Raw genomic sequence first — 25,095 nt, forward strand, 5'->3', positions numbered from 1 at the left:
TACTCAGGAAAGACATCTAATGAAGTAAATAAATCATTTTACATATCAATGCCCGCGTTATTTAAACTTCCTTGTGTGAACATCGTAATAAATAAAGAATAAGTCACGATTCCACTTATGTGCCTGTGCGAAGGGACTCTAATCACCGGTCGGCAAAAGACCTTTGGCACGACCAATTTATACTATAAGATATACATACATACATACATACATAATATAACGCCTTTTTAACCCTTAGGTAGAGACCAAAGAATGCAACTTGGTACGATCTTTACAAACTTGCCTATAGTTAGATTTGTATATTGGTAAATTTTAAGCTGAATGTCTCCGTGCTTTGGTAGGCACGTAATTAATTGAATAAATCGTTTCCAATTAAACGCAGATATCTTCTACCCCTATTCTTAATTACGAACTACCTAGTCGTCGGACCATCAATCACCCATAATCTAACGAATGCTGGAAATCATTGCCTGTTTGTCGTCTTCCTGATGAATGTAACCTGAGTCTGTTCAAAACAAGAGTGAATCTATTTTTTTCGGGGCAAATCTTATTCTAATCATAATCATTTATTTGCCAGAAATGATGATGAAATATAACGAAGGTATTAAAAACAATTTATAGCAGTACACATCATACATCTATTAAGTTATCTTTGTAGACAACAACCGGGACCAACCCAACATTTTACGTGCCCTTCGAAGCACGGAGACGCTCGGATCAAATACCACTATACGGTTACCCATCTATGAAATGACCGCGCGACTTGCTTAATTCACAGATCGTTTAACTATAAGCGCAATTACCTACGAGTGAATCAATATCTTAGTTTCGAAAGCCTTTTACTACTTGAGCATCTTTGAGACTTAGTCCACAAGCAACTCAAAAGTCAAAAAAGACAATGAAAGAAGACCTTTCATAAAATACGATCGTTTTTTGCTCGCTTTCACCATCACTCGACGCGACAGGTGGCCCGCTAGAGTTATTATTCTTATTCTTTTTTTTTGTCACTGAATCAATAGTAGAAACTGTATCGATATAAAAAAACTATCGGTTAGGTATGATTGAATTTTGTGCTGTACTTGTTTCGTAACTAAAAAAGTAAACTGCTTTAGAAGAGGAAATTTAAACGATCGCCAGTGCTAACTGACTGTCGACTGCTTCCGTGACGCAGTGGTTTGGGTCACCACGCCGCAACCATTGCGTCGGGAGGTCGTGGGTTCGATTCCCACACGGGATAATTATTTCGGGTCTGGTTGTACTTTGTGTCCGTTGTTTGTATGTTTGTAACAGTCCCCGCGACACAAGAGCAATTCTTAGTGCGGGAGTTGTCTTTAAAAGAGAACTTCTTTCATTCTCAGATTTTCTGTTGCGATTCTTGGAAAGAAACTGCTTATAACGCTCCTGAAATCTTCCACCTGTTCTATCGCCTACACTTGACTCCTATGATTCATGTTTTTATATTTTGCACATTACACACAGTTATACGGCTTCATAGATCCTGCGCTCGACCTTTCACTGGGAGAGTGAGAGAATAGAGAGTGTACCTACGCATTGTTTACACACTTGGACACTTTAAACAAAGTCCTGCACAATTGACTGGTTTAAACTGACCACCGTAGCAGAATATTGGCTAGGAGAACATCACTATAGCTAAACAATGTCAAGTTTTCTAGACCATCAAGTTTGCTACGATCGACATTGAATCCTATACAGCCAGTATTATGCAAATGTGCGTGACACGATGAGCGATCAATGTATCTAATTTAATACATAATTACACAATCAGTCATTGCTTACACAAGACAATCAAATGACTCAACACAGTAATTTTCTCACTTATTAAATAGAAGACTAGTTTACACCCGCGTCTTTCCCTATATTTGTAATGAAAAAACATCTTTGTTAATGACTTAAAGGGTCTATGTGGGAGTTACAACCGCGACCGCATTTTTGGCAGAAAAAAGAAAAAAATAGGAAAAGAGAATGACCATGAAAAAAAAATGCCATAACTGCGTAAGAGTTGGGTTGCACCTTAACTGCACAAATAAACAATTCAAATGGTGAAAGTCCCATCAAAATCCATCCAGTAATTTTCGAGTAATGTGTCAACAAACAAACTAATGTTATTTTTTCTCACAGTAGCCTAACAATATAGGTTAAGGGTAATTAAACCACAATTAGTATTATCTAGCACATAATTATATGTAATTATAATTACATAGTTAATTGTGGTGTTTGTTTGTCCGAGATAGTGTTATACATGCTGTGGTAATTTAAATTGTATTATTATGAAATAGTGCAGACAGCATAACTGTTGTAAATTGGAATAATACAATGCTCAAGAGGTTAAAAGAGGATTTTTACAAGAAGGTTTTTAATACTGACACCATAACTATGTTTTTGAAATTTTACATGCATGCATTTACATGGTTGAGACCTGTCTAAAGTCTGGATAAGGGAGTTTTGTAAGAGTTATGATCTCAGATACTTTGGGCATGTCTTAGGTCCATCTAATGTATTTATGCATCTCACTGATCATCAAGCAATGATCTATACATAATTCAGATCCTCTGGATCTGTCAGTCCTAAGTTTCAGCTTCAGTTTCAGTCATTTTTTTAATTAACCTAATACCAAAAAACACAGATATGTTTTAAAGCTACCAGTTGTCTGGACCACATATTTGTTCAGGTCTACATGTCATTTAATTTGTATCTTGAATATTGGGTTGATTAGGCAGGCATTCTCCCATATCACCTAATGGTTAATGATTTTAACTGGGTGTCCTTATTTTGGGAGTATAAGTATATAGTACCACCTAGAAGACTTTGTAGTCTACACTATCATAGAAGCAATTAAGAAAGTTAAATAGTCACTGATATATTCAATGAGAGCTATTTAAAACACACTTAACTTTATATTTAAGACTTAACACCTATTGTTCTTCGTAAACTGAGCCTGAATAGAAAGTCTGAGCTCTTTTATTTTTACCTCTAAATCATAAAAAAGCCTTTTACTTTTTAAATCCTACTTCCTCCTGATATTATAAATGCAAAAGTTTGTAAGTATGTATGGATGTGAATGAGGCAAGGGCAGTTTGTAAGGATCATACCAAGTGGTGTTATTTGATCACTGTCTATCCCTATGGGAAAAAGGAGTGATAATATGTATGTAAGTAAGAATAGATGTATGTTTATTACTCTTTCATGACAATGGCAATGAAACGACTGGATAGATTTTAATGAAATTTTCTACATTGATAGCTTATAATCTGGATTAACAGATATCGTCGCTTAGGTAACAATACCGCGTAAGTCGAAAATTGGTCATATGACGTTTTATACTTCATTGGATAGATTTTGTCAGCGGGCATCGAATGATGTTAATTTTTTTTTAAATTGTCCAATCTTGAACGAACTTAATATCTATTTATGTATTCAGTACACATGTCAGAAGTATTTCAAAGATAATAATCAGTTTTTTATCTCTCCTGGAAACATGTCAAATTTAACTTGCGCGGTATTGTTACCTAAGCGACGATATGATACTTTGTACTTTGGGAAATCTATTCATGCGGACAAAGTTGTGGGAAGAAACTAGTAGTTATATAGCTCATTTAAATTTAAAAGCTTTCACTAAACATCGAGAGATAATATCTTAAATAAAATGTTATATAATATAAGAATGATGACAGTTTTAATTAACTGTGGGAAGATTAGTTGAATAAATACATAGAAATGTCTCTTTAATTTTTGTTGTGTGGACAAAGAAGTAAGGAATGGATTTTTCTTTAGGAGTTATTTCAGATGTCTTGCCAGTGTTTTATACTGTTGAGCAATTAACAAAATAAAAAATCAATGATCAATAGTTTCAGGTATGGGGAGGTCACAGATTTTGGCTTTAGGGTATATTTTGAAGTATTTTCTGAAAGTGATAATTTTAGGAACCGGTAAAATAAATTTTTGCCAATCATCTTTTTGAACAATGCAGTCAAGCATTTGCCTATCTAAATAAAATAAAATCTCGGAAAACGAGGCAATAAAACATAAAATGAACAAGAAAAAAACATTAATAGGTAGGTAGGATTAATCAAATTTATAGGTACCTATTACACAATGAATACTTAAGTAGATATAAATATCACTTAAGTTTATAATTAAAAGAGTATTTTTATCACAATCTTACAATCATAACAACAGTAAGATAACATTATCAGTATGTGTATGTGATGTTACATTGTATATTAATTTTTATCTTTTATAAACAGTGCACTGATTCATAGATAATGTAGCAATGTAGAGATAAGACAACTAATTAAAAATGCATTTTTACTTTTTAAACTTTTGAATAATCAGTTGTCTATGGATGCCTAAGTATACATTTAGACTAGTTATTCAATAATGTTATTAAAGGATTATTTTGTCACTTTCACAAGATATTAAATTAATGAGTTACTAAGATTAGAATATAATACCCAGTAAGTTCCTTTTACCTACTATAAGCTTATTATCAACCTAAGCTGTTAAAATTATAAAAAACTTTGATATGCTACTTTATAAATCTCGATTTTATAACAATTCAATTACTTTATGACCCTAAAACATATATATATATATATATATATATATATATATATATATATATATATATATATATATATATATATATATATATATATGTTTTAGGGTCATAAAGTAATTGAATTGTTTCTAGAAGGGCATTGGCAATTTGCCAGTTAGCCAGTCCTTAATACCAAAACCTATTTGATTTACTGATAGGTTTATACCGTCACATATTCATGCTTGAAAATTATCAGAGTAAAAATTTGAAGTATTCTAGATGTTCAAAGAATTGTCATTATTGTATCATATCTAAAATTGTATGATGAATAGACGGATACAATCATGGTTTTATCTCTACAATGCAATTTCGAGATAAACATAACTGAGTAATATGGTTAATACTAATATCAATTTATGAATGAAAGCAGACAAAGTATTTTTAGAAAAAGCGAAAACAAACTTTGTTTCCAATCATTTCGTATTTTTTCCATTTCGAGGGAACTGTAGCAAAGGAATTAAAACACATTCAGCCTCTTCACTAAAGAGTATCAAACCAAAATCTCGAACATCAAAGACTTAACACGAATTCTATAAATAAACTGTAAAATAAAACGTCGTGAATGCATTTGCAGCCACTGAATCGTGTTAATTGACGATAATTGGACGACGAGTACACAATATATCCCCAAATTGCGGCCGAGACAAATAAAAAAAAAAAACACTGTTTTAACTTTTTAACCGCATGAGTCACTTGCCAAGACATATTGCAAGCAGATGTAGCAGTTTAACGAATAAGAAACGAACCGTTAAAACGTAAACATTGTGAATAAAACAACTTACTTTGAATCCCAGTAGCTGCCCGAGCTCGGTCGACTCGAACTTACGTCAAAATCCGATAAAAAAAAGCACTGTCTCACAAACACAAGACGCGAAGAACACAACAATAATAAGATAATCACATATTACACCCACGATTACAACCTTTCACGTCCATTTTGTGCGATAATATTAATTAATTATTTACATTTGTAATCACATGTTAGAAAACACTTGATTTATTAAAGTATATTTATGTTTTAATGCTGAAATAAAACAAGCCCGATGCATCACTCGCGGCGGAGATAATCGAGATAGTATTATCTTAGCGATAGATGATACAACTGATTACAACGACGATAGTTTTATTACAAAATGCAGAGCGAGCAAAGTGGCGAATACCCAACGCGAAGGGCGAAAAGCTTAGAAAAGTTGAATGAAATGAAGGATTATGGGTTACCATACTTAGGCTAATATTTTCTACTATGTAAAGCCTTCAATGTAGTAGATTTGTAGAAATCGATGTATAAAATTGGAAACTCGGGTGACGAAACTTAGTGAAAGACAAACTTATTTTATTTTTTGTACAGTATGATCAATTGATAAGTTCAGGTAACTTATCTCAATACAACAATATCAGGTAAATAAATAAATAAATAAGATAAAACTCTAAGTTATTTATTAATAATTGTTGGAAATATTTTACAACAAGCTTAATTTATTAATTTTAACGTTACGCGCAGAGGGGGTCTTCTGAACTCTAAACTCTTCTTTAACAAAATAACACAATGATGTTAACTGACGTTTGTGATAGTTTATCAAAGTCAGCATTCTATACACCAAATTCATTCAGGCTATTATCAGTAACTACAGTTCTCGTAGCAAAACAATTTGATCAGTGGTCGATAATTCGTTAAGTCTTACAAAAGAAACTATGTCTATACTGTATGAACTTCTACTACTTTGGTAGAATATTTCTTGACTGGGTATTAAAAATGGCGCTGATGTTGCAAAACAAAACGATTGAGAAAGAAAGCTTTGTACGTTCCGTTCCACGCAGTTTTCCTTTTTTTTGTGCATGAATACTAAGATGTTTTCCGAAAATAATAATAAACATTTTAATTTATGAATTATCATTGCAAAAAAGAATAAAACAAAAAAAAAAATATCTACTGTTATGGCTAACCACTGCAACCAATTATTCCGATTTAATCCAATGCAATATATAGCTGCTTGGTGTAATTTAAAATTTCAAATCTATTTATTACTTTTCCTTATCTATATGAGCTGAGCCTCACTTTTCAGCTAGCTTACTATGAAACTAATCTAAGATATAATGCATAAACTAAGTAGGCTCATGTTCAGTCTAATAATGGAACACTGCTAAAATAGTGTGTTGTCGCGGTTTACTTTTTATTTCCAATGTTTTGCTTAGATATTACTTATTTGTAGACTATTGCAGCTTTCTTGGTCTTGTTATCTAATCCAATATCCAAGGCATAAATTAAACATTGTCACAACATAAAAATCTATTACTACCACATACAGATCCATTTCTAGAAATTTCAGAAACCTAAATCATGAGTCAGTAATTTGAATGAAACCATTATATACCTATGTTATGATGTTGTGGATATTATCTTGATCAAAATATGTGACATTATATAGCTGAAAAAGTTTAAATAGGTTATTAAGGAAGGTGAAGACAAGACTGGATCTTTTTAAGGGGAACTCTTACTATCAGCCATTAAATAAAAATATCAATTACCAAAAAATCACATCACGACTTTATTGTGAAACTTACGCTTAAATTATTATTTACACGCACTTCATAGTTCGAAACACAAGAGAAATCAGAATAAAAGAGGTTAGAACTATCTTGTTGAAACTGTGGCTTCCTTCCGCGCTGCATCTTGCAATAACTGCGTGTCCACCTCGTCGGCTGGCAGCTGCACGTATCGGACCACAGAACCACGAATAAAGCAGTTCTTTACCGATAACATGTGAGGATATTTCTCGGGATCTATGACGCTGATGTCCGAGAGCTTTATATTCAAATATTGGTCAACAGAATGCAATGTGCCGCATATACTGAGGTCGTTCTTCAATTCCACTACCACGTCCTTCCCGACCAAGGATTTGAAGAAGGAGTAGAACAGCATTTTTGTTTATTTTGATGAGATAAATGAAAAACCGCCGCAATTTGGCTCGACTGATGAAATGTCAAAGTGGCGTTTAAATTCCGTTCAGAAACTGAACTAAACTTGCTTAACAATACGCTTTTCTTACTCTGGCATTTCTTGGATACCTAGCATAGGTTTAAGACAATATTATTTTGAAAAATTGACAAGAAGATAAATTAATGAGACAGAGCGAATAAATTAAACAGTGTTTTTTCATTTTCTGATTATTTTGATACAAACTCAGGCATTTCATACAAAATATCTCGTCTGTTTGTTGAATATGTCAGATTTATAATTTCCGAACGAACATTTAGATTGATGGCGTCCGTGCTGTAACTGTGAGAGTGGTACGCTGACGCCCTAATGAAATAGTAGTTTTATTTTAATTTTATTTATTTAATAAGCAAAATAGTGATTACAGTTAAGTCCTAATACAAAGAGTGTTCCACTACCAGCAGACTACCATTTAAAATAAAGGTCAACATAACCTAACAAACAAAATGACCGAACCTGCCAACCCGAGTCCTCCCGAGGAAAATGCAGAGATTGTAAGTACTCAAAACATCACTAAATTATAAAGCATCGCCTAATCTAGGACCTACATAGTTACTTCTTACCTCCTTGCACTTTAGTGCGCTATAAACCTGTAAATATATACCTACCGGTGTTATCGACTCCCGACTTGCGTGTTATTTTTTTAACAACTATAATTAATACAATTAAAATGCCTCTTCCAGATATTTGTATTCAGTTATTTACTTTCAAACCGCCTACACAATTTTATCTACAGCTGAAATTTGTGTGTACTTTGACATGCTAACAAAAGATTTATTTAGGGGCGTATGTTGAATTTCTTCATCCGTGTCTAATTCAGTGCTCTGGAGCAAATTCCACTTTATTTTCCTGTGCTTTCCACTAATACTGAATACCAAATTAAACCATATTATTTTGCCGTAAACCTAGGGACTTATGCACAATAGGAATCAAAATAATGTTAATTATAACTCATGTATATTAGTATTCCAGATTTTCAGAGATTAATAGTCTAATATATCCTTACATAAATCAAACACTCAATAATTTCCAGGACTGGGGAAATGAAAGACTGAGCCGCGCCCAGCGAGCAGTAGAAGCTAACACGTACGATGTGGACTCTTGGTCCTTGCTCATCCGAGAGGCACAGACCAGGAACATCAATGAAGTACGGCAGATGTACGAGAAGTTGATAGCTGCGTTCCCTACTACGGGACGCTATTGGAAGATTTATATTGAACAGGAGGTAGATTACACATCTATTATTGTATTGTTTAATGAAATAATTGTTTTAAACACAATATGGACTTAAAATGGTTACTTTGTTTTTTTGGAACTTAACACTGTGCTGTCTTATGCAAGAGTTTAAATATTTTCATATATTTAGCTACTACTGTAAAGACTTTAAGAATATTTAACAAAGTGGTGTGTATATGCATACAAATCTTAGTAATACAACACAAAAATATAATTGATATTTGAGATAGCCGATGACAGGGACCAATGGAAGATTTTGGGAGAGACCTTTGCCCAACAATGGGACACTACAGGTTAACAAAAAAAAAAAATTTTGATTAAAGGTTTTGCATAATATCATTGGGTACTAAAAGACATGACATTTTGGCAGATCCTAACAACAAAAAATTTCATCTAGCAATAGACCAAACATACATACATAATATCACGCCTGTTATACCCAAAGGTATAGGCAGAGATATATGAAATCAACCCATTTTACACCATTAAAAATATCAGTTCCATGTTATAGGGGGGTAAATAATGATGAACAAATAAAAACATTTAATTAAAAACCTATTGCTTTCATTTTCAGATGAAGGCAAGAAATTTCGAAAAAGTTGAAAAGGTCAGTATTACAGTATGAGTAAGTTAGATATTTGAATAAAACCTTATTTTATTAAGGAACCTGTGATACCGTAATTAAAGGCTTATTGCCTTATTAATCTGTGATATTTAGCTTAATTTTACAGGTATAAGCTGTGGACAGGCTGGGCCAATGTTGCTGAAAAATCTAGATTTTTATTCTTGCCTTAGAAATTTTCTTTAAAAGAATAACATGCTACTTTTAACTAAACTTAGGTGTTTATCTAACTATTCAGTCTTCTTATATTATTCTTCTTAAAGAGAAGAACCTACCTATCCTGTAGATTCTAGTTATTACTTAACCAATTGATTGTTCATTTAATATTACAATGCAACGGGTCTTAAACGCGATTGAAAATTAAAGGTTAGGATACCTTATTTGTTTACCCGACGTTTCGAACGAACTACATCCACCGTGACCACGGTATCCTAACCTTTAATTTTCAATCGCGTTTAAGACCCGTTGCATTATAATACTGTGACTACAAGTCGCGAGAGCTTAAAAACATTGATTGTTCATTGATAAATACCATTATCGATCATGATACACTGTCTGCCTACCTATATGATAACCAATTGATTGGTGTAGTAACAACTTTATGTTTCTTGTTATCTATAGAAGACAAAAAATAGTAATAAATCCTGATTTAGGTACATGATCTTTTTCTAAACCACTCGTAAAATATTTACGCGATTTTCATAGTAATTTATTATTTTCTTAGATAAAGAAATTTCGGGCTACATTGGCCCAACCTGTATGCAGTAAAAAGCTTGGATACTAAGTACCTAATGACGTCATAGTAGTTATAAGTGTAAGCTGAAGATATATGGAAATAAAACGAGAAATACGAAACCCTATCTTTTTTTTCGGTTAGGGCGATGTGTTCAGACATGTTGGAGGCGAGCTTTTGATGTAAATGGCCAGCTGTATAAAAAATATACAAATTTAGAAAAAAAAAATTGTTTATGTTATATGAGCTGTTTTGAAAAAAAGTTAAGTATATTTTTAAAAAGCTTCGATTCTTTTTTTATCTATGGCCCAGATATTCACAAATAAAGCTCACTTTTGACATGTAATAAACCCTTTTAGATGAAATCCTATGTATATATAAAAACAAGTATGAAATAGAATGATTGAATGAGTGGAGTGATATTTAGTGTAAGTTGACCAATAGTAAAAAGATTTTGAACAATATATCAGTTTTGTAGCGATTATGGCTATAGGACATTGGGATACTGCAAAAAAAAATCTGCCTGTTTAAATTTGTTCAAAATGAACTTAAGTTATCATAGATAAAGTTCAAAATCCCATGAGACTATTTTTATCTAGCTTTTCTTCATCTAAATACAAAGTTTTTATCCAATTAATGATTTTCCAAGTAATAGAGATTGGTGTAGATCAAAGCTAACCTAAGCTTTTATACATTCTTATATTTTATTCAAGAAGACAAACAATACCTACTCTCTAAATATCAAATTGTATAGAAAAGGATTGATAATGGTCAAGCTTATTGGGCCTAATATTAAAGTAAAATTAGCATCCACTTGTAAGTGTGAAGGAAGGCACAAAAATAGGTGTAGAAAAGTGGAGGGATAATGTAAATTGGCACCATACCTTTAATTTTGACAGGCAGATATAATATTAGTAGGAATATAAATGACTTAGGTAAAGGAGATATTGGTTGATTGTAGTAAAGACTTACATTGATGACATTTAGGGTGATTAGTTTAGAATTAATGTGGCTAATTTATGAATAAGCACGGACGAGGATAATTTGTTACTTAGCTATGTGGCAGATTCAGCAGCTTTTAATTTTTTATCTATTTGTCAAAATAGTCTATAGAAAGTTGTGTAGTGGGTAAACATACTAAATTGTGATATACACACACTCTTTCCTTATTTAACTTAAAGAGCTCTGCAAGCTTACGATGGACTTTCTATCAAGCGGCAAAAAATCCCACTGACTTTCTGTCAAACATTAAAAAGTTAATAGTTCCATTGGCAATTAATAAATTATCTTCAAAGTTATTAATCGATCAACACAGTCAGATTCTATTCAGTTTTACGTGAACGATAGCCGCGACGTGATGACACGCTATCAGATTTGCCCCTTTATATACTCATTTCCTATATAATATGTCAGCAATGGGACGCGATTCTCTAAACTCTGACTATATCATAGTAAACAGTATCAAGTTCATAGCGTCGCGACTAACGGCCGGTAGAAAGTCTGTGATCTAAGAAAGGATCTCGATGTCTAATAAAAAGATTTTCGAGTCACAGGTACAACTAACTTAGTACAAAACTTGTAGGGTACAAAACGCAATTATTCTAATCGAACCCAGTACTTTATTAGCAGGTCTTAAATCAATATTTATTGATTGTTTAGGTAAGTATATGTATATTGGTTATTCAACTGTTTATGTATGTAGATGTTCATGAGTCCAAGCTATGTGAAGGAATCGTATTGTACTATGAGTTTATCGGTAACTCGATGCATTCCTTGCAGGACGTTACATTAGTTACAACGCATCAATGAATACCACAAAATTGATAATGAGTGGTACTAGATTATTTTGCTATATTTTTGAACTAATTGAAAACCAGAAAAAAAATCGTTTAAATCCCTCTGATCCCTGTTCTTGCACGTATGTTCTGGCGACTTTTGGTTGTGTTGCATTAAGATTTATTTAATCTAATATAACTTATTTGTTTACCTTAAAAGACGTTTAATCAGAATGCTTGCAAAAATGGAGATATTGTGTAATTTATGAAGCTAGCTAGTCTTGCCTATAAGGTGCAGCGCAGACGGCACACTTTTTGTGTGCGATCGAGTCTGCAGAATATCATGATAGACATTTAAAAAGAAAAATGTGGGATGAAGTGTGCTGTATTGTTTATTTCGCTCCTGTTTGGACATGTATGAGTCTAAAGAAAAAACAAAATACGGTAAGTTTAAGTTTTTAATAGACTTTACCACATTAGTACACAGACATCGCACAAAAAGTGTGCCGTCTGCGCTGCACCTAAAGAAGCAACAATGAGTTGACGATGTTAGTACGTAGAAAGTTTTTTTTCTGGATAAAGACACTTAAGGGTCTTGGGTTATATATTATTATTAAGATTTTTAGACCTTTTAATTATTACAATTCAAAAGGGGTCGACTTTAACTTACTTTTTCTTATAATTAGGGCGAATATAAGGTATATAAGGTAACGCGCTTGCGTAACATACGGTAAGGCCACAAAAAGACTAGCAAATATATTTCTATATCAAAAAACTTGGACTTCTAAGATGTTTCCTCACTGACATTCATGTTGGATGTACAGCTGTTCCAGCGCTGTTTGATGAAGATCCTCAACATAGAGCTCTGGAGACTGTACCTTAACTACGTGAAGGAAACCAAGTGCATGCTGCCTACCTACAAGTACGTATACCTGAAATCCATACTAATATTATAAATGCGAAAGTAACTCTGTCTGTCTGTCTGTCTGTTACTCAATCACGACTAAACTACTGAACCAATATGCATGAAATTTGGTATAGAGATATTTTGATACCCGAGAAAGGACATAGACTACTTTTTACAACGGGAAAATTACGCATTCCCATGGGAATATTCAGGTGGCGGACGAAGTCGCGGGTAAAAGCTAGTAGTATATAAGTTCGATAATTAGACAAGAAAAGTAGCGCTGAAAAATCGTATAGTGACTGTAAGGCCTGAAATTGCGTCTAGCTGACGTCCGCGCGGTCACATTCAACAGTGCTCCATTTGAGACGCTCATAATTTATAATATTAGTAGGATAAGTAAGTATTCAATATTATTATAAGACCGGTGAGTGCTATCAATTAAACAAAAAATCGGAGAGCACGTACAGCCGTCGGTCCTGCGCCTGACCTCTCACTGGTCGTGTCGGTTATCCGTCCCACCAGACTATGAGACTGATGGAATAGAGAGTGTACCTGTGTATTGTGCACACACTTGGACACTATAAACAAAGTCCTGCACAGATGGGAAGTTTCAATGAAACTGACCGCCGTAGCCGTATATCGGCTAGGAGGACATTATTTAAACAACAAATACAAAGAAGTATAACCAAATTTCGTTCATAGAGAGAAGATGGCCCAAGCCTACGACTTCGCCCTGGACAAGATAGGTCTGGACATCCACGCGTACCCGATCTGGAACGACTACATCACGTTTCTCAAGAGCGTCGAAGCTGTGGGCTCTTACGCCGAGAACCAGAAGATCTCCGCTGTTAGAAAGGTAGCTATGATAATAATTATCACTTGTTTCAACGGTGAAGGAAAAGATCGTGATGCAACCTTGCATGCCTGAGAGTTCTTGAAGGTAAACAAAGTCCCACACTTGGCCAGCGTGGTGGACTCAAGGCATAACTCCTACCTCCTTCCGGGAGAAGACCTTATCCAGCCAGCAGTGGGACATTGTGCTAGAACCTTCGTTTTGAAGGAGACCCTTGGGACATCAATGGATTAAAAGATGAATTGTCTATTTAAATGTATTTTTAGGTATATCAAAGGGCGGTGATCACTCCTATAATAGGAATAGAAACTCTATGGAAAGACTACATCGTGTTTGAACAGAGCATCAACACTATTATTGGTAAGTTTACAATCTATTATAATTCATGTATTATATAGCTACTCCTTATTCACTTACAACACGGGGAAATGAGGGCATTTTTTTTAAACAAAATGCGGTATTTGTTGTCGAAAATACTCAATAAAAAGAAGACAATTTTTCAATATGCTTTCGAAGCAAGACTTAAATACCGTAAAATTAATTTGTCTTCACTTGCGTTTCGTTAAAATAACTTTTTAACCACCTTTTTCTAGATATTAAAAGTTTCCTATATATTATTCAAGAAAACATAGTTTTTTCTTGGTAAAATTATCATTTCGGTAATATTCAAGATATCGCCATAACATACAAATAGCATAGCGCGCTTCCTATTTGCTTTTCGTGTTTTTTTCTTTGTATATTGCACATATTTTTGCATAGTACAAATATAATTTAATTTATAAGAAATGTTTATATTTTTTCAGTTATCACAATAAATGTTATGGGATTTATCTATACTAATGTTATAAAGCTGAAGAGTTTGTTTGTTTGTTTGTTTGTTTGTTTGTTTGAACGCGCTAATCTCAAGAACTACTGGTCCGATTTGAAAAAATATTTCAGTGTTAGATTGTCAACTTATTGAGGAAGGCTATAGGCTATATATCATCACGCTACAACCAATAGGAGCAGAGTATTATTAGTATTAAGTGACGCAAGCGAAGTTGCGCGGGTCAGCTGGTAAAACATATTTAAACTTATAGCTGAACGTATGGCGATGGAGCGTTCCCGCGAGTACATGAACGCTCGCCGCGTCGCCAAGGAGCTGGAGACGGTCACCAGGGGACTGAACAGGAACATGCCCGCCACGCCACCCACCGCTGACAGAGAGGAGATGAAACAGGTATACAACTCAATATATTGTTGTCTCTTTCTCTCATTCTATTTCTTTTTCTATTCATCTGGCGTTCTTTCATCTATTTTTTTGTTTTCTATCAATTTTGACCGAATCCAAAAACGGAATTTATTATCGAAAAATGTAATATGTTCATTGTTTATTGATTTTTAGAAGCGGATTGTACATAGTGTTATATTTCAAAGAACATCCTACTTAATATTATAAATGCGAAAGTTTGTGAGTATGTATGAATGTATGGATGCTTATTACTCTTTCACGCAAATACTACTGAAACGATTACGATGAAATTTGGTATATAGGTAACTGAAGACCCAGAATAACACTCTACTCTACTTTACTCTTTCACAAAAACACTACTGAATCGATTACGATGAAATTTTGTAGCTGAAGACCAAGAATAACACTAAGCTACTTTTTATCCCGGAGTTCCCAAGGGATCGGGATTTACATGGGAAGGGTTTCCACGCCGAAGTCGCGGGCGGCCTCAATTTAAAAAATAATTCATCTATTTCTTGTACAGGTGGAATTATGGAAAAAATACATATCGTGGGAGCGTTCGAACCCTCTCCGGTCTGAAGACACGGCGCTGGTGGCTCGGCGCGTGATGTTCGCCATCGAACAGTGTCTGCTGTGCCTGGCCCACCACCCTGATGTGTGGCATCAGGCTGCGCAGTTCCTCGACCACTCTGCCAAGCTGCTGCAGGAGAAGGGGGTGAGATGAGCTTATTATTTACTTGCTATTATTTTTATTTACTGCTACATATACAACTTTGTTATGTACACTGAATTGTAAATCTATTTGTATAATGTCTACTTTTACCTATGGTAAAAATTACAGAAGAATGATACATTTGAAGGACATACAGAGAATATATAATTGTTAAGGAACCATTGATAAAAGACGTACAATTAAGGTATTCTTGAGTATGAAGAAGAATTACTTATTAAAATAGTTATTAACGCCACCCAAACGGCGGCCTTTGATATGGCTTAACGACTGTCATCTTAATAGACAACAACCGGGATCGCACTTTTAACCTGCCCTGAGACGCTCAGCTCAAATACCACTAAACGGTTACCCATCTATAGAATGACCGAGCCAAAGGTTGCTTAACCTACAGATCATTTACCGACCAGTAAGCGCAACTAGATCTATTAACACAATTATAGCACTACTAAGAGACACAATTACTATATAAAAATAAAAACAGTAAATTTTAACGTATAATACCCCTCCCAGGATTCGAACGCGGCTCGTCTATTCTCCGACGAGGCGGCGGCGGTGTACGAGCGCGCTACGAGCGGTCCGCTCAAACAGTCCACACTGTTGCACTTCGCTCATGCCGACTATGAGGAGAGCAGGCTGCATTATAATAAGGTAACAGTATCTATACTAATATTATAAAGCTGAAGAGTTTGTTTGTTTGTTTGAACGCGCTAATCTCAGAAACTACTGGTCCGATTTGAAAAATTCAATCAGTGTTAGATAGCCCATTTATCGAGGAAGGCTATAGGCTATATATCCTCACGCTACGACTAATAGAAGCAGAGTACCAGTAAAAATGTTACAAAAACGGGAAAAATCATGGCTCTTTTATGTGACGCAAGCGAAGTTGCACGGTTCATCTATAATAATTTTATAAAGCAGAAGAGTTTGTTTGTTTGTTCGCGATTTGCGTTTGTTGATCGCACAAATAATTGTTTCGTGTGGGAATCGACTTCGCGATGCAGTGGCGTGGCGACCTTACTCACTGCGCCCGTATGGTTAGTGGTCAACCTAGTGTCAAAGTTGTTCAAGCCGCCCGGGAGGCCTTTGACATGACTTAACAACTGTTATCTTAGTAGACAACAACCGGGACCGACTATTGACGTGCCCGTCGAAGCACGGAGACGCTCAGTTCAAATACCACTATGCGGTCACCCATCTATAGATTGTCCGCGCCAAGGGTTGCTTAACCCACTGATTGTTCACTGACCGGTGAGCACAACTGGCTACGAACACACGGAGACAGTGAAAATATAATACAGTTATTGATAAGTATTTGCTTTGTTTTTGTACAGGTACATCAAGTATACACCCGGTACTTAGACATGGAGGACATTGACCCCACGCTGGCTTACGTGCAGTACATGAAGTTCGCGAGGAGAGCTGAGGGCATCAAGTCTGCCAGGACTGTGTTCAAACGAGCCAGGGAAGACACCAGGTAAATGACTTAAATCGAGCTTTTCAAGATTGTAGTCGAAAAAGAAAATATAAACATATTAATGGAGTTAATAACATCCAGTGGCATAGTTATAGCTTTTATTTTATTCCTGCCAGGTACCGTCGTACTGCAAATGGCGCTAAAATATACTGTATTTGCATGTTTGTAGCTCTTAGGCTCGATATCATCTCTACGGAATAAGTATCAGATAGGCTATTAGATTAATTTGGACTGTTGCTTTCATACATTTATGTCACTTTATCCGAAAACATGTTATTAAACAATTGGGTAGTTGTCTGGATTAACGAAAAATTATTAAACTCGCACTTGTAAAAGGTTCATCTAAAATGCTAAGACTATGTAGTTTTTTTTCGTAAATAATGCTGAAATTGTAATTATTACATACTGAAACAGTTTATTAGACACTCATTTGATACCGACGAAAATATGACCCAGCGACGTCACTACGTCATATTTCTATACTAAAATGTGTTTTACATTTCATAAAGAGTAGTTGATTTGACTGATAGTCAACTCTCTTATTATGATAAGCTGTAAAACTGTACGATAATGTGTTTATTTTATATGTTTTAATGTATTGATCAGTTAGACCGTCAAGGATCTGATTAATTGATGCCTAACTTTGCCGTCGTCATTACATTTTAGTTGCTTTCTAATTTAATCAGCTGTTATTGTGACAACTAATTTATTCAAACCATCCTTTTATTAACTTATACAGATAGTTAAAAGAGGTAAAATATATTTTACTTTCTCCCTACAGATCCCGTTACCACGTGTTCGTAGCCGCAGCGTTGATGGAGTACTACTGCTCTAAAGACAAAAACATCGCGTTCAGGATATTCGAGCTCGGCCTGAAAAAGTTCTCGCACATACCCGAGTATGTGCTGTGTTATATCGACTATCTGTCGCATCTGAACGGTGAGTTAATTGTAAACTGCCTCTTACTTGCTAAAGACCAACTTATACTTAGGCCTTCTCTACATTAGACGTACGCGTTTTTCACGCGTGGGAGTGACGTGAGCACCGCGTTCCCACACCGCATGCACAGTGCAGAGGTGGCATTATTTAAAATACTAGTCACCTATGTATCACGTCGGGGTTACCAATTTGTCAGTGATTTGGCAAGGGATACAAGGAGACACGAGATGGTTTTAGTCTGATTTATTGCGAGTTTGACAAGTGCTTATATACTAACAAATACGTGAGAATGTTGCTGTGTGTATGCTTGTGCCCTGCCTGTATACCTACGTGCTAATATGTACGACATAGTCGCTACAACCTGATTACTTAAAACGGAAGTCCTTTTACTCAACGAACATTTGCGCGGCTCTCACTTTGCTCCCGCGCTTGAGGATCTCGCACGTCTGATGTATGGGAGGCCTCTTGCGAATATCGCACTATATTATTGACCGTTTAGCTCTTTATTGTGCAATCTTTACCATTGCACAATGTTATTGCTTGGGAAAGAGAGGTTTAAGTACATGTAACAACACAAAAAGCATATTTTTTTGTACATAAAAGTATTGAATAGAAGTAGAAGATTTGAAAAGATGTTTTTTTTTACAGAGGATAACAATACGCGTGTACTGTTCGAGCGAGTGTTATCTTCAGGCAGTCTGAAACCTGAAAGCTCAGTGGACATATGGAACAGGTAAAAATCTAGTTTTTACAATTCAATAAGTCACAATGTATGTAGGTATGCAGTGCTTGTACGCGTATAGGGACGGTTGCGTACTTATACTCCCTTCAACAGTGTTGAAATAGTCGTGTATTTCATCTGTGTATATATATGCATGATATGCCTGTTTGACTGTCTGTGTGGCGCAGTGGTTAAGGTCGGAAAGTCGTGGGTTCGATTCTGGTTGTATTTTGTGTCTATTGCTTATATGTTTGTAAAAGTCCCCGCGACACATGAGCAATTCTTAGTGACGGAGTTTTCTTTTTAAAAAGAAGAACAAAATTGTATTTAAAGAACTGTTTTAAAAAATTGGTACCTACCGGCCATAGTCGAACATTTTTTTTAAATTATTAAATTTTACCTTTGTGTCATATTTTTGCCGGAATCACCAAGGCAGGCATATGCTGTAGTTTGTTTTAAATAACTTTTTATTCCAGGTTTTTGGAGTTCGAGTCTAACATCGGTGATCTAGTCAGTATTGTGAAGGTGGAGAAGCGAAGACAGGCGGTGTTAGAAAAGGTATGTTTACTTTTAATCCAGCAACAAAAAATAAAAAAATATTTTAAATGTATACTCATATATTGTCTAAAATATCATAAGTCATCGTTGTTTTTAGACATTCTACACGGTTCTTATCTATATACTAATTACTAATATTACTGATCTATACTTACTAATATAATAAAGCTGAAGAGTTTGTTTGTTTGTTTGTTTGTTTGAACGCGCTAATCTCGGGAACCACTGTCCGATTTGAAAAATTCTTTCAGTGTTAGATACCCCATTTATCGAGGAAGGCTATAGGCTATATATCATCACGCTACGACCAATAGGAGCAGAGTAACAGTGAAAAATGTTACAAAAACGGGGAAAATTATGATTATCTTAAGTGACGCAAGCTAAGTTGCGCGGGTCAGCTAGTTACTAATAATAATATAAAGCCGAAGAGTTTCTTCGTTTGTTTGAACACGCAAATCTCAGAAACCACTCAATCGAATGGAAAATAATTTTTGTTTTTCAAAAGTCTATTTAATTAAGGAAGGTTATAAAACACGCTATGATATGAATATTAGTGGACCTGAAAAATATATTCTAAGTGGAGAAAATTTGTGCGTATTATATACTTCAGTAACTCTGAATAAAAATACATCTAAACTCCCTTTCGTAGTAGATAAATTATTTAAATATGTTTTTGTTTTCAGATCAAAGAGTTTGAAGGTAAAGAAACAGCGCAACTGGTGGACAGATACAAGTTCTTAGACTTGTATCCTTGTAGCATCGCTGAGTTGAAGTCTATCGGATATACAGAGGTGAGAACTATACTTTTGACTAACTCTATACTTATCTATACTAATATTATAAAGCTGAAGAGTTTGTTTGTTTGTTTGAACGCGCTAATCTCAGGAACTACTGGTGCGAATTGATAAATTATTTTACTGTTAGATAGCCCATTTACCGAGGAAGGCTATAGGCCATTATATCATCACGCGACGATCAATAGGAGCGGAGTAGCAACGAAAAATGTTACAAAAACGGGGAAAATTATGACCCATTCTCTCTTACGTGACGCAAGCGAAGTTGCGCGGGTCAGCTAGTATGTAATTCGTGTTTAGTAAAGATTCTTTTGATTAAATACATTCAAACAAAGTGTTCAGTATCTAAATCTAAAGCAACTTTACCAATGATTTTCTTTAATTTATGTGTGTAGCACAAATAATAATAGAGACATTACTGTACAACATAATGCTTATTAAAATACTCTATTGACAGAAATCAAATCAAACAAAGAAAAATTACGTCCTATAAAAGTGTTTTATACATTACTGGCTTGTCTTGTTTGTAGGTGGCGTCTATGTCAAACAAATCATGGGCGTTGGGAGGTGCTCTCGCGGGCATTTCACCTGAACTGGCTGCAGTCATACTTGGACAAAAGTAAGTAGAAATTTGTTTTTCATTCATTCGTCGTATGGTTAGTGGTGGTGAAAGTTGTTCAAGCCGCCCGACGGCCTTCGGCTTAACGACTGTTATCTTAATAGATATCTACCGGGACTGAATTTTTACGTGCCCTCCAAAGCATGGAGACGCCCAGTTCAAATACCACTATACGGTCACCCATCTAAAGAATGACCGCGCCAAGGGTTACTTAACCTGCAGATCGTTTACCGACCAAAGAACGCAACTGGCTATGGGCGGTTTTTATTTTGTGAATGACACAGACAACTTTATACATGCTTGTAACTGCGAAAATACTACCGATTTCTATAAAAATTGTAGATTTCAATGAGTCCTTAGTAAGGTAGGTGGTCTCCGGTACCTACCTCTGCCGGGTCCGCTAGTACTACATATTACAATGAAACAAAAGTTTTAAATATTATATTTATTTCAGAGACAATGACCCCAACAAAGACATAGCTCGCCCGGACACCAGTCAGATGATACCGTACAAGCCGAAAGTCAACCCACTGCCTGGAGAACACCCCATACCTGGTAAATAACCATAATATATTGATAGATTATTTGCCATAGTGAACTTTTACAGAGTGTTTTTGCCTAATGTGTATTAGAGGAATGACTTATTTGAAATTAGGAAAATTGAAGTGAAGCAAGACTACGTGGAACAAAAACTTAGGATCCCATTTTACGAAAAACGTGCGGACGCAGAAGTTATGAAAATTGGCACACTTACAGTTTATGTGTAGTGGGAGTTGAGAACGCTAATATTGTGTAATAATAATGCTTATAAAGTACATTAAATCAATAAGTAAAACATTACACACACTGACATAGACATAGAGTACCGTCTTATATATTTACTGAGGTCTTACTGAATGCCATACATTTTTATATATTAATTAACTTATAATTTAAATTAATTATAGTCGAATTTCGACTACTGGGCTATTAGTTAAGAAAGACCGTACGACAAGAGAAAGAGTGTATGAGGCAAGGTAAGTTTGCAAGGATCGTACCAAGTGGCGTTCTTTGGTGTCTACCACTATGGGAAAAATGCGTGATATTGCATGTATTCTATCCTAAAATCCTGTACAATTGGTTTTCTGTAACAATATTTATTTCGCAGGAGGTACATTCCCGATCCCCACAGCGGCCGCGCATCTGTGCACGCTGATGCCGCCGCCCACCTGCTTCCGAGGACCCTTCGTCTCCGTCGACAGACTCATGCAACTGTTCAACAGGATCTCATTGCCTGATAAACGTGAGTAACCTTGCTTAAGACTATTTTCTACTAGCTTTTACCCGCGACTTCGTTCGCCACCTGAATTTTCCCATGGGAATGCGTCATTTTCCCGGGGTAAAAAGTAGCCTATGTCCTTTCTCGGGTATCAAAATATCTCCATACCAAATTTCATGCATATTGGTTCAGTAGTTTAGGCGTGATTGAGTAACAGACAGACAGAGTTACTTTCGCATTTATAATATTAGTATAGAGTATAGATTAACTTAATATTATATAGCTTTATCAAAAGATTGGCTGACGAGCGCAACTTCCTTTGCGTCACATCAGCGAGAATGGGATATAATTTCCCCCGTTTCTGAAACATTTTTCGTTGCTACTCTGCTACTTATGTTTGTAGCGTAATTTTATGAAGCCTATAGCCTTCCTCGATAAATGAGCTATCTAACACTGAAATAAATTGGACCAGCAGTTCCTAAGATTAGTGCGTTCAAACAAACAAACTAACTCTTCAGTTTTATAATATTAGTATAGATTGACTTAATATTATATAGCTTTATAAAAATATTCGTTGTTGTTTTAATGATTTGGCAGCCTCTGTGGGGTGGTCGGTAGTGTATGCGACAGCCGTGCAAGAGGTCTCAGGATCGAAACAATTCTTTGTGGATCGCACAAAACCGTTCCGTGTGGAAATCGACCACCGACGCGATGGTAGCGACGTGGCTACCTTAACCATTGTACCACAGAAGCAGTCATTATTACACATGGATAAATAAAAAACCATATACTTAACTAAACCCTTTTTTCTTTCCAGCACCAGCACCGACTCAAGAGAACGGCTGTGATACGAAACTGTTTGACCTGGCGCGATCAGTTCATTGGATAGTGGATGATGAGGGCATCACTACCGTGGCTAGCAAGGTAACATGACATTTACTTCATTTCTGAAATTTATTTATTAGTTTGGTTAGAAACATTTATTACGATTGCTGATTTCTAAAAGTGAAGTCAATATTTATACCTAAAGATATAAATATTTAGATATTATTTGTTTTATTTTAACCTTATTCACGACCGGTCGGTGAAATAGAAAACCATAAATACATACTAAATACGTCCCACTGCTGGGAAAAACTCTCTTCCCGAGAGAGGTCTCCCTTCCGAGAGAGGGGTTGCGTGATTGAGACTATGCATGCCCTCAAGAAATGTATTATACGAATTTTTGGTATGCAAGGTTTCTTCACGATGTTTTCCTTCGCCTTTCAGAGCATGTGATAATTATTAGGTCGGGAAAAAAGTCTTTTCGCATTATAGTTCATACATACTATAATGCGAAGACTTTTCCCCCCGACCTAATATTTAAAAATCATGAATCTCAGTAGTGTAAATAACCACGCAGTTCTTAAAATATCGCAGCTTCGTATTTATAATGCCAGAAGATCTGGCATGTCAAATAATTTCGTCTTTTATCTACACAAAAATAACTATTTACTTTCTTTTCCTCCGTCTGTTTGAGTGTCCTACTGCTGGGCAAAGGCCCCTTTCCTCCCAAATCCCGGCAAGATCCGACCAGTCCTTTTATTTTACTATTTACTAATTATATTTAATTTCACAGGCACGCCGAAGGAAAATAGGCGAAGACTCGGACGACGATGAATTAGGCGTCGCGCCGCCAGTTAACGATATCTACCGGCAGCGACAACAGAAACGTGTCAAATAAAATATATATCTTGTACAATACATGATACTCGGCGAAATTTACAATAAATATATGAACTATTTTGATGTGTATGTATGTATTTAGTTATTAAAAGGGGATATTAACTTAGACAATTCCCGCATTAAGAATTGCTCTTGTGTCGCGGAGACTTTTACAAACATATAAACAACGGACACAAAATACTACCAGACCCGAAACAATTCAAATTCAAATTATTTGTGGATCGCACAAATAATAGCTCCGTGTGAGAATCGAACCCACGACCTCCCGACGCAATGGTAGCGGCGTGGCGACCTAAACCACTGCGTCACGGAAGCCGTCAAATTCTTGTTATTATTTTGGTTAAGCCCATATGCAACATATAATATAATAATATATTAGGTCGGGGAAAAAGTCTTTTCGCATTATAGTATGTATGAACTGGTAATAATATCTCTTTGGCTTCAAGAATCACAAATGAGTACACGGTTCATTAGATTTCTTTTAGTGAGCTCGTGAGGTATCAAGCTTTTTTGTGTAGAGGAAAGATTTTATTACAAGTTCATGCGTACTATAATGCGAAAAGACTATATCCCCGACCTAATATTTCAATTCTCAAGTAAATGCTCAGGTTTATCATCACTTTAACGTATGATGCGCCCATGTATATGTCTTACAAGTGTAATAAATGAAACAGGTTCTCTATAATTAGGACTATAATGAAGTAATTATAATAAAGTATGCTGGTGACTTTTATTATATTGTTTTATTTTACCTCTAAAACAAAACATTATTGGGGTGTGCTTTTTATCGAAATATTCGTTTATTTAGAACTAGCTTTTCCAAGACTTCGTCCGCGTGGATTGTGACTTAGGATAGAATTTTCATACGAAGTTTCATCCCCTATTTTATCCCTTTGGGGACAGAATTTATCAAAATCCTTTCTTAGCGGATGCCTACGTCGAAACATCTACCAGTACGCCAAATTTCAGCCCGATTTGTCGTGGTTTCAGCTATGCGTTGATAGATCCCTTGAGTTATATATATTTAGACTAGCAGACCCGCGCGTTTTCGCTCGCTTATAACTTAAAGTAACTAACCGAACCACATTTTCTAACCCGCTGGGGGAAGATTGATTTTGATTTATCTCGTAGACTTCAGCCAGCGTTTGCAATATAAGCTAAAATAACGATTACTTTACGTTATAACCAAATAACGTTTCGACTTCGCGTTAGAAATCCTGAAATTGTTAGTGATTCTCTAATACACCTTCCTTTCTCTTCAATCACTCTTTCTAAACTTATTCGTATAAATATGCATTTCATACGTA

At 35.4% G+C, this 25,095-nt stretch overlaps 3 protein-coding genes across 6 annotated transcripts in view; 1 reads left to right on the forward strand and 2 right to left on the reverse strand.

Annotated features, from left to right (window-relative positions):
• Positions 1-5,802, reverse strand: part of LOC142984759 (uncharacterized) — a 93,705-nt gene extending 87,903 nt beyond the window's left edge. For 3 of the 4 annotated variants that reach the window (XM_076132541.1, XM_076132542.1, XM_076132538.1), the window contains exon 1: positions 5,401-5,802. The gene's annotated coding sequence lies outside the window, so the exon portion shown is untranslated. The remainder of the gene's footprint in view (positions 1-5,400) is intronic. The other variant, XM_076132539.1, reaches the window with a different exon arrangement.
• Positions 5,803-7,140: 1,338 nt separating this feature from the next.
• LOC142984803 (U6 snRNA-associated Sm-like protein LSm2) lies at positions 7,141-7,618 on the reverse strand. The gene has a single exon (XM_076132632.1). The coding sequence runs from the start codon at positions 7,536-7,538 to the stop codon at positions 7,251-7,253; it is 288 nt and encodes a 95-aa protein (XP_075988747.1). The 5' UTR covers positions 7,539-7,618; the 3' UTR covers positions 7,141-7,250.
• A 235-nt stretch (positions 7,619-7,853) lies between these two features.
• Positions 7,854-24,521, forward strand: su(f) (cleavage stimulation factor subunit su(f)). The gene is made up of 19 exons (XM_076132631.1): positions 7,854-8,107; positions 8,647-8,838; positions 9,424-9,456; positions 12,804-12,901; positions 13,589-13,742; positions 14,006-14,099; positions 14,819-14,958; positions 15,494-15,685; positions 16,214-16,351; positions 17,035-17,177; positions 17,959-18,116; positions 18,765-18,849; positions 19,314-19,395; positions 20,076-20,183; positions 20,717-20,805; positions 21,260-21,360; positions 21,953-22,087; positions 22,881-22,987; positions 23,682-24,521. The coding sequence occupies exons 1-19, from the start codon at positions 8,060-8,062 to the stop codon at positions 23,784-23,786; spliced, it is 2,202 nt and encodes a 733-aa protein (XP_075988746.1). The 5' UTR covers positions 7,854-8,059; the 3' UTR covers positions 23,787-24,521.
• The last annotated feature ends 574 nt before the right edge of the window (positions 24,522-25,095 follow it).

Source organism: Anticarsia gemmatalis, chromosome 28 (genome assembly GCF_050436995.1).
Source record: "Anticarsia gemmatalis isolate Benzon Research Colony breed Stoneville strain chromosome 28, ilAntGemm2 primary, whole genome shotgun sequence".
Lineage (NCBI taxonomy): Eukaryota > Metazoa > Arthropoda > Insecta > Lepidoptera > Erebidae > Anticarsia > Anticarsia gemmatalis.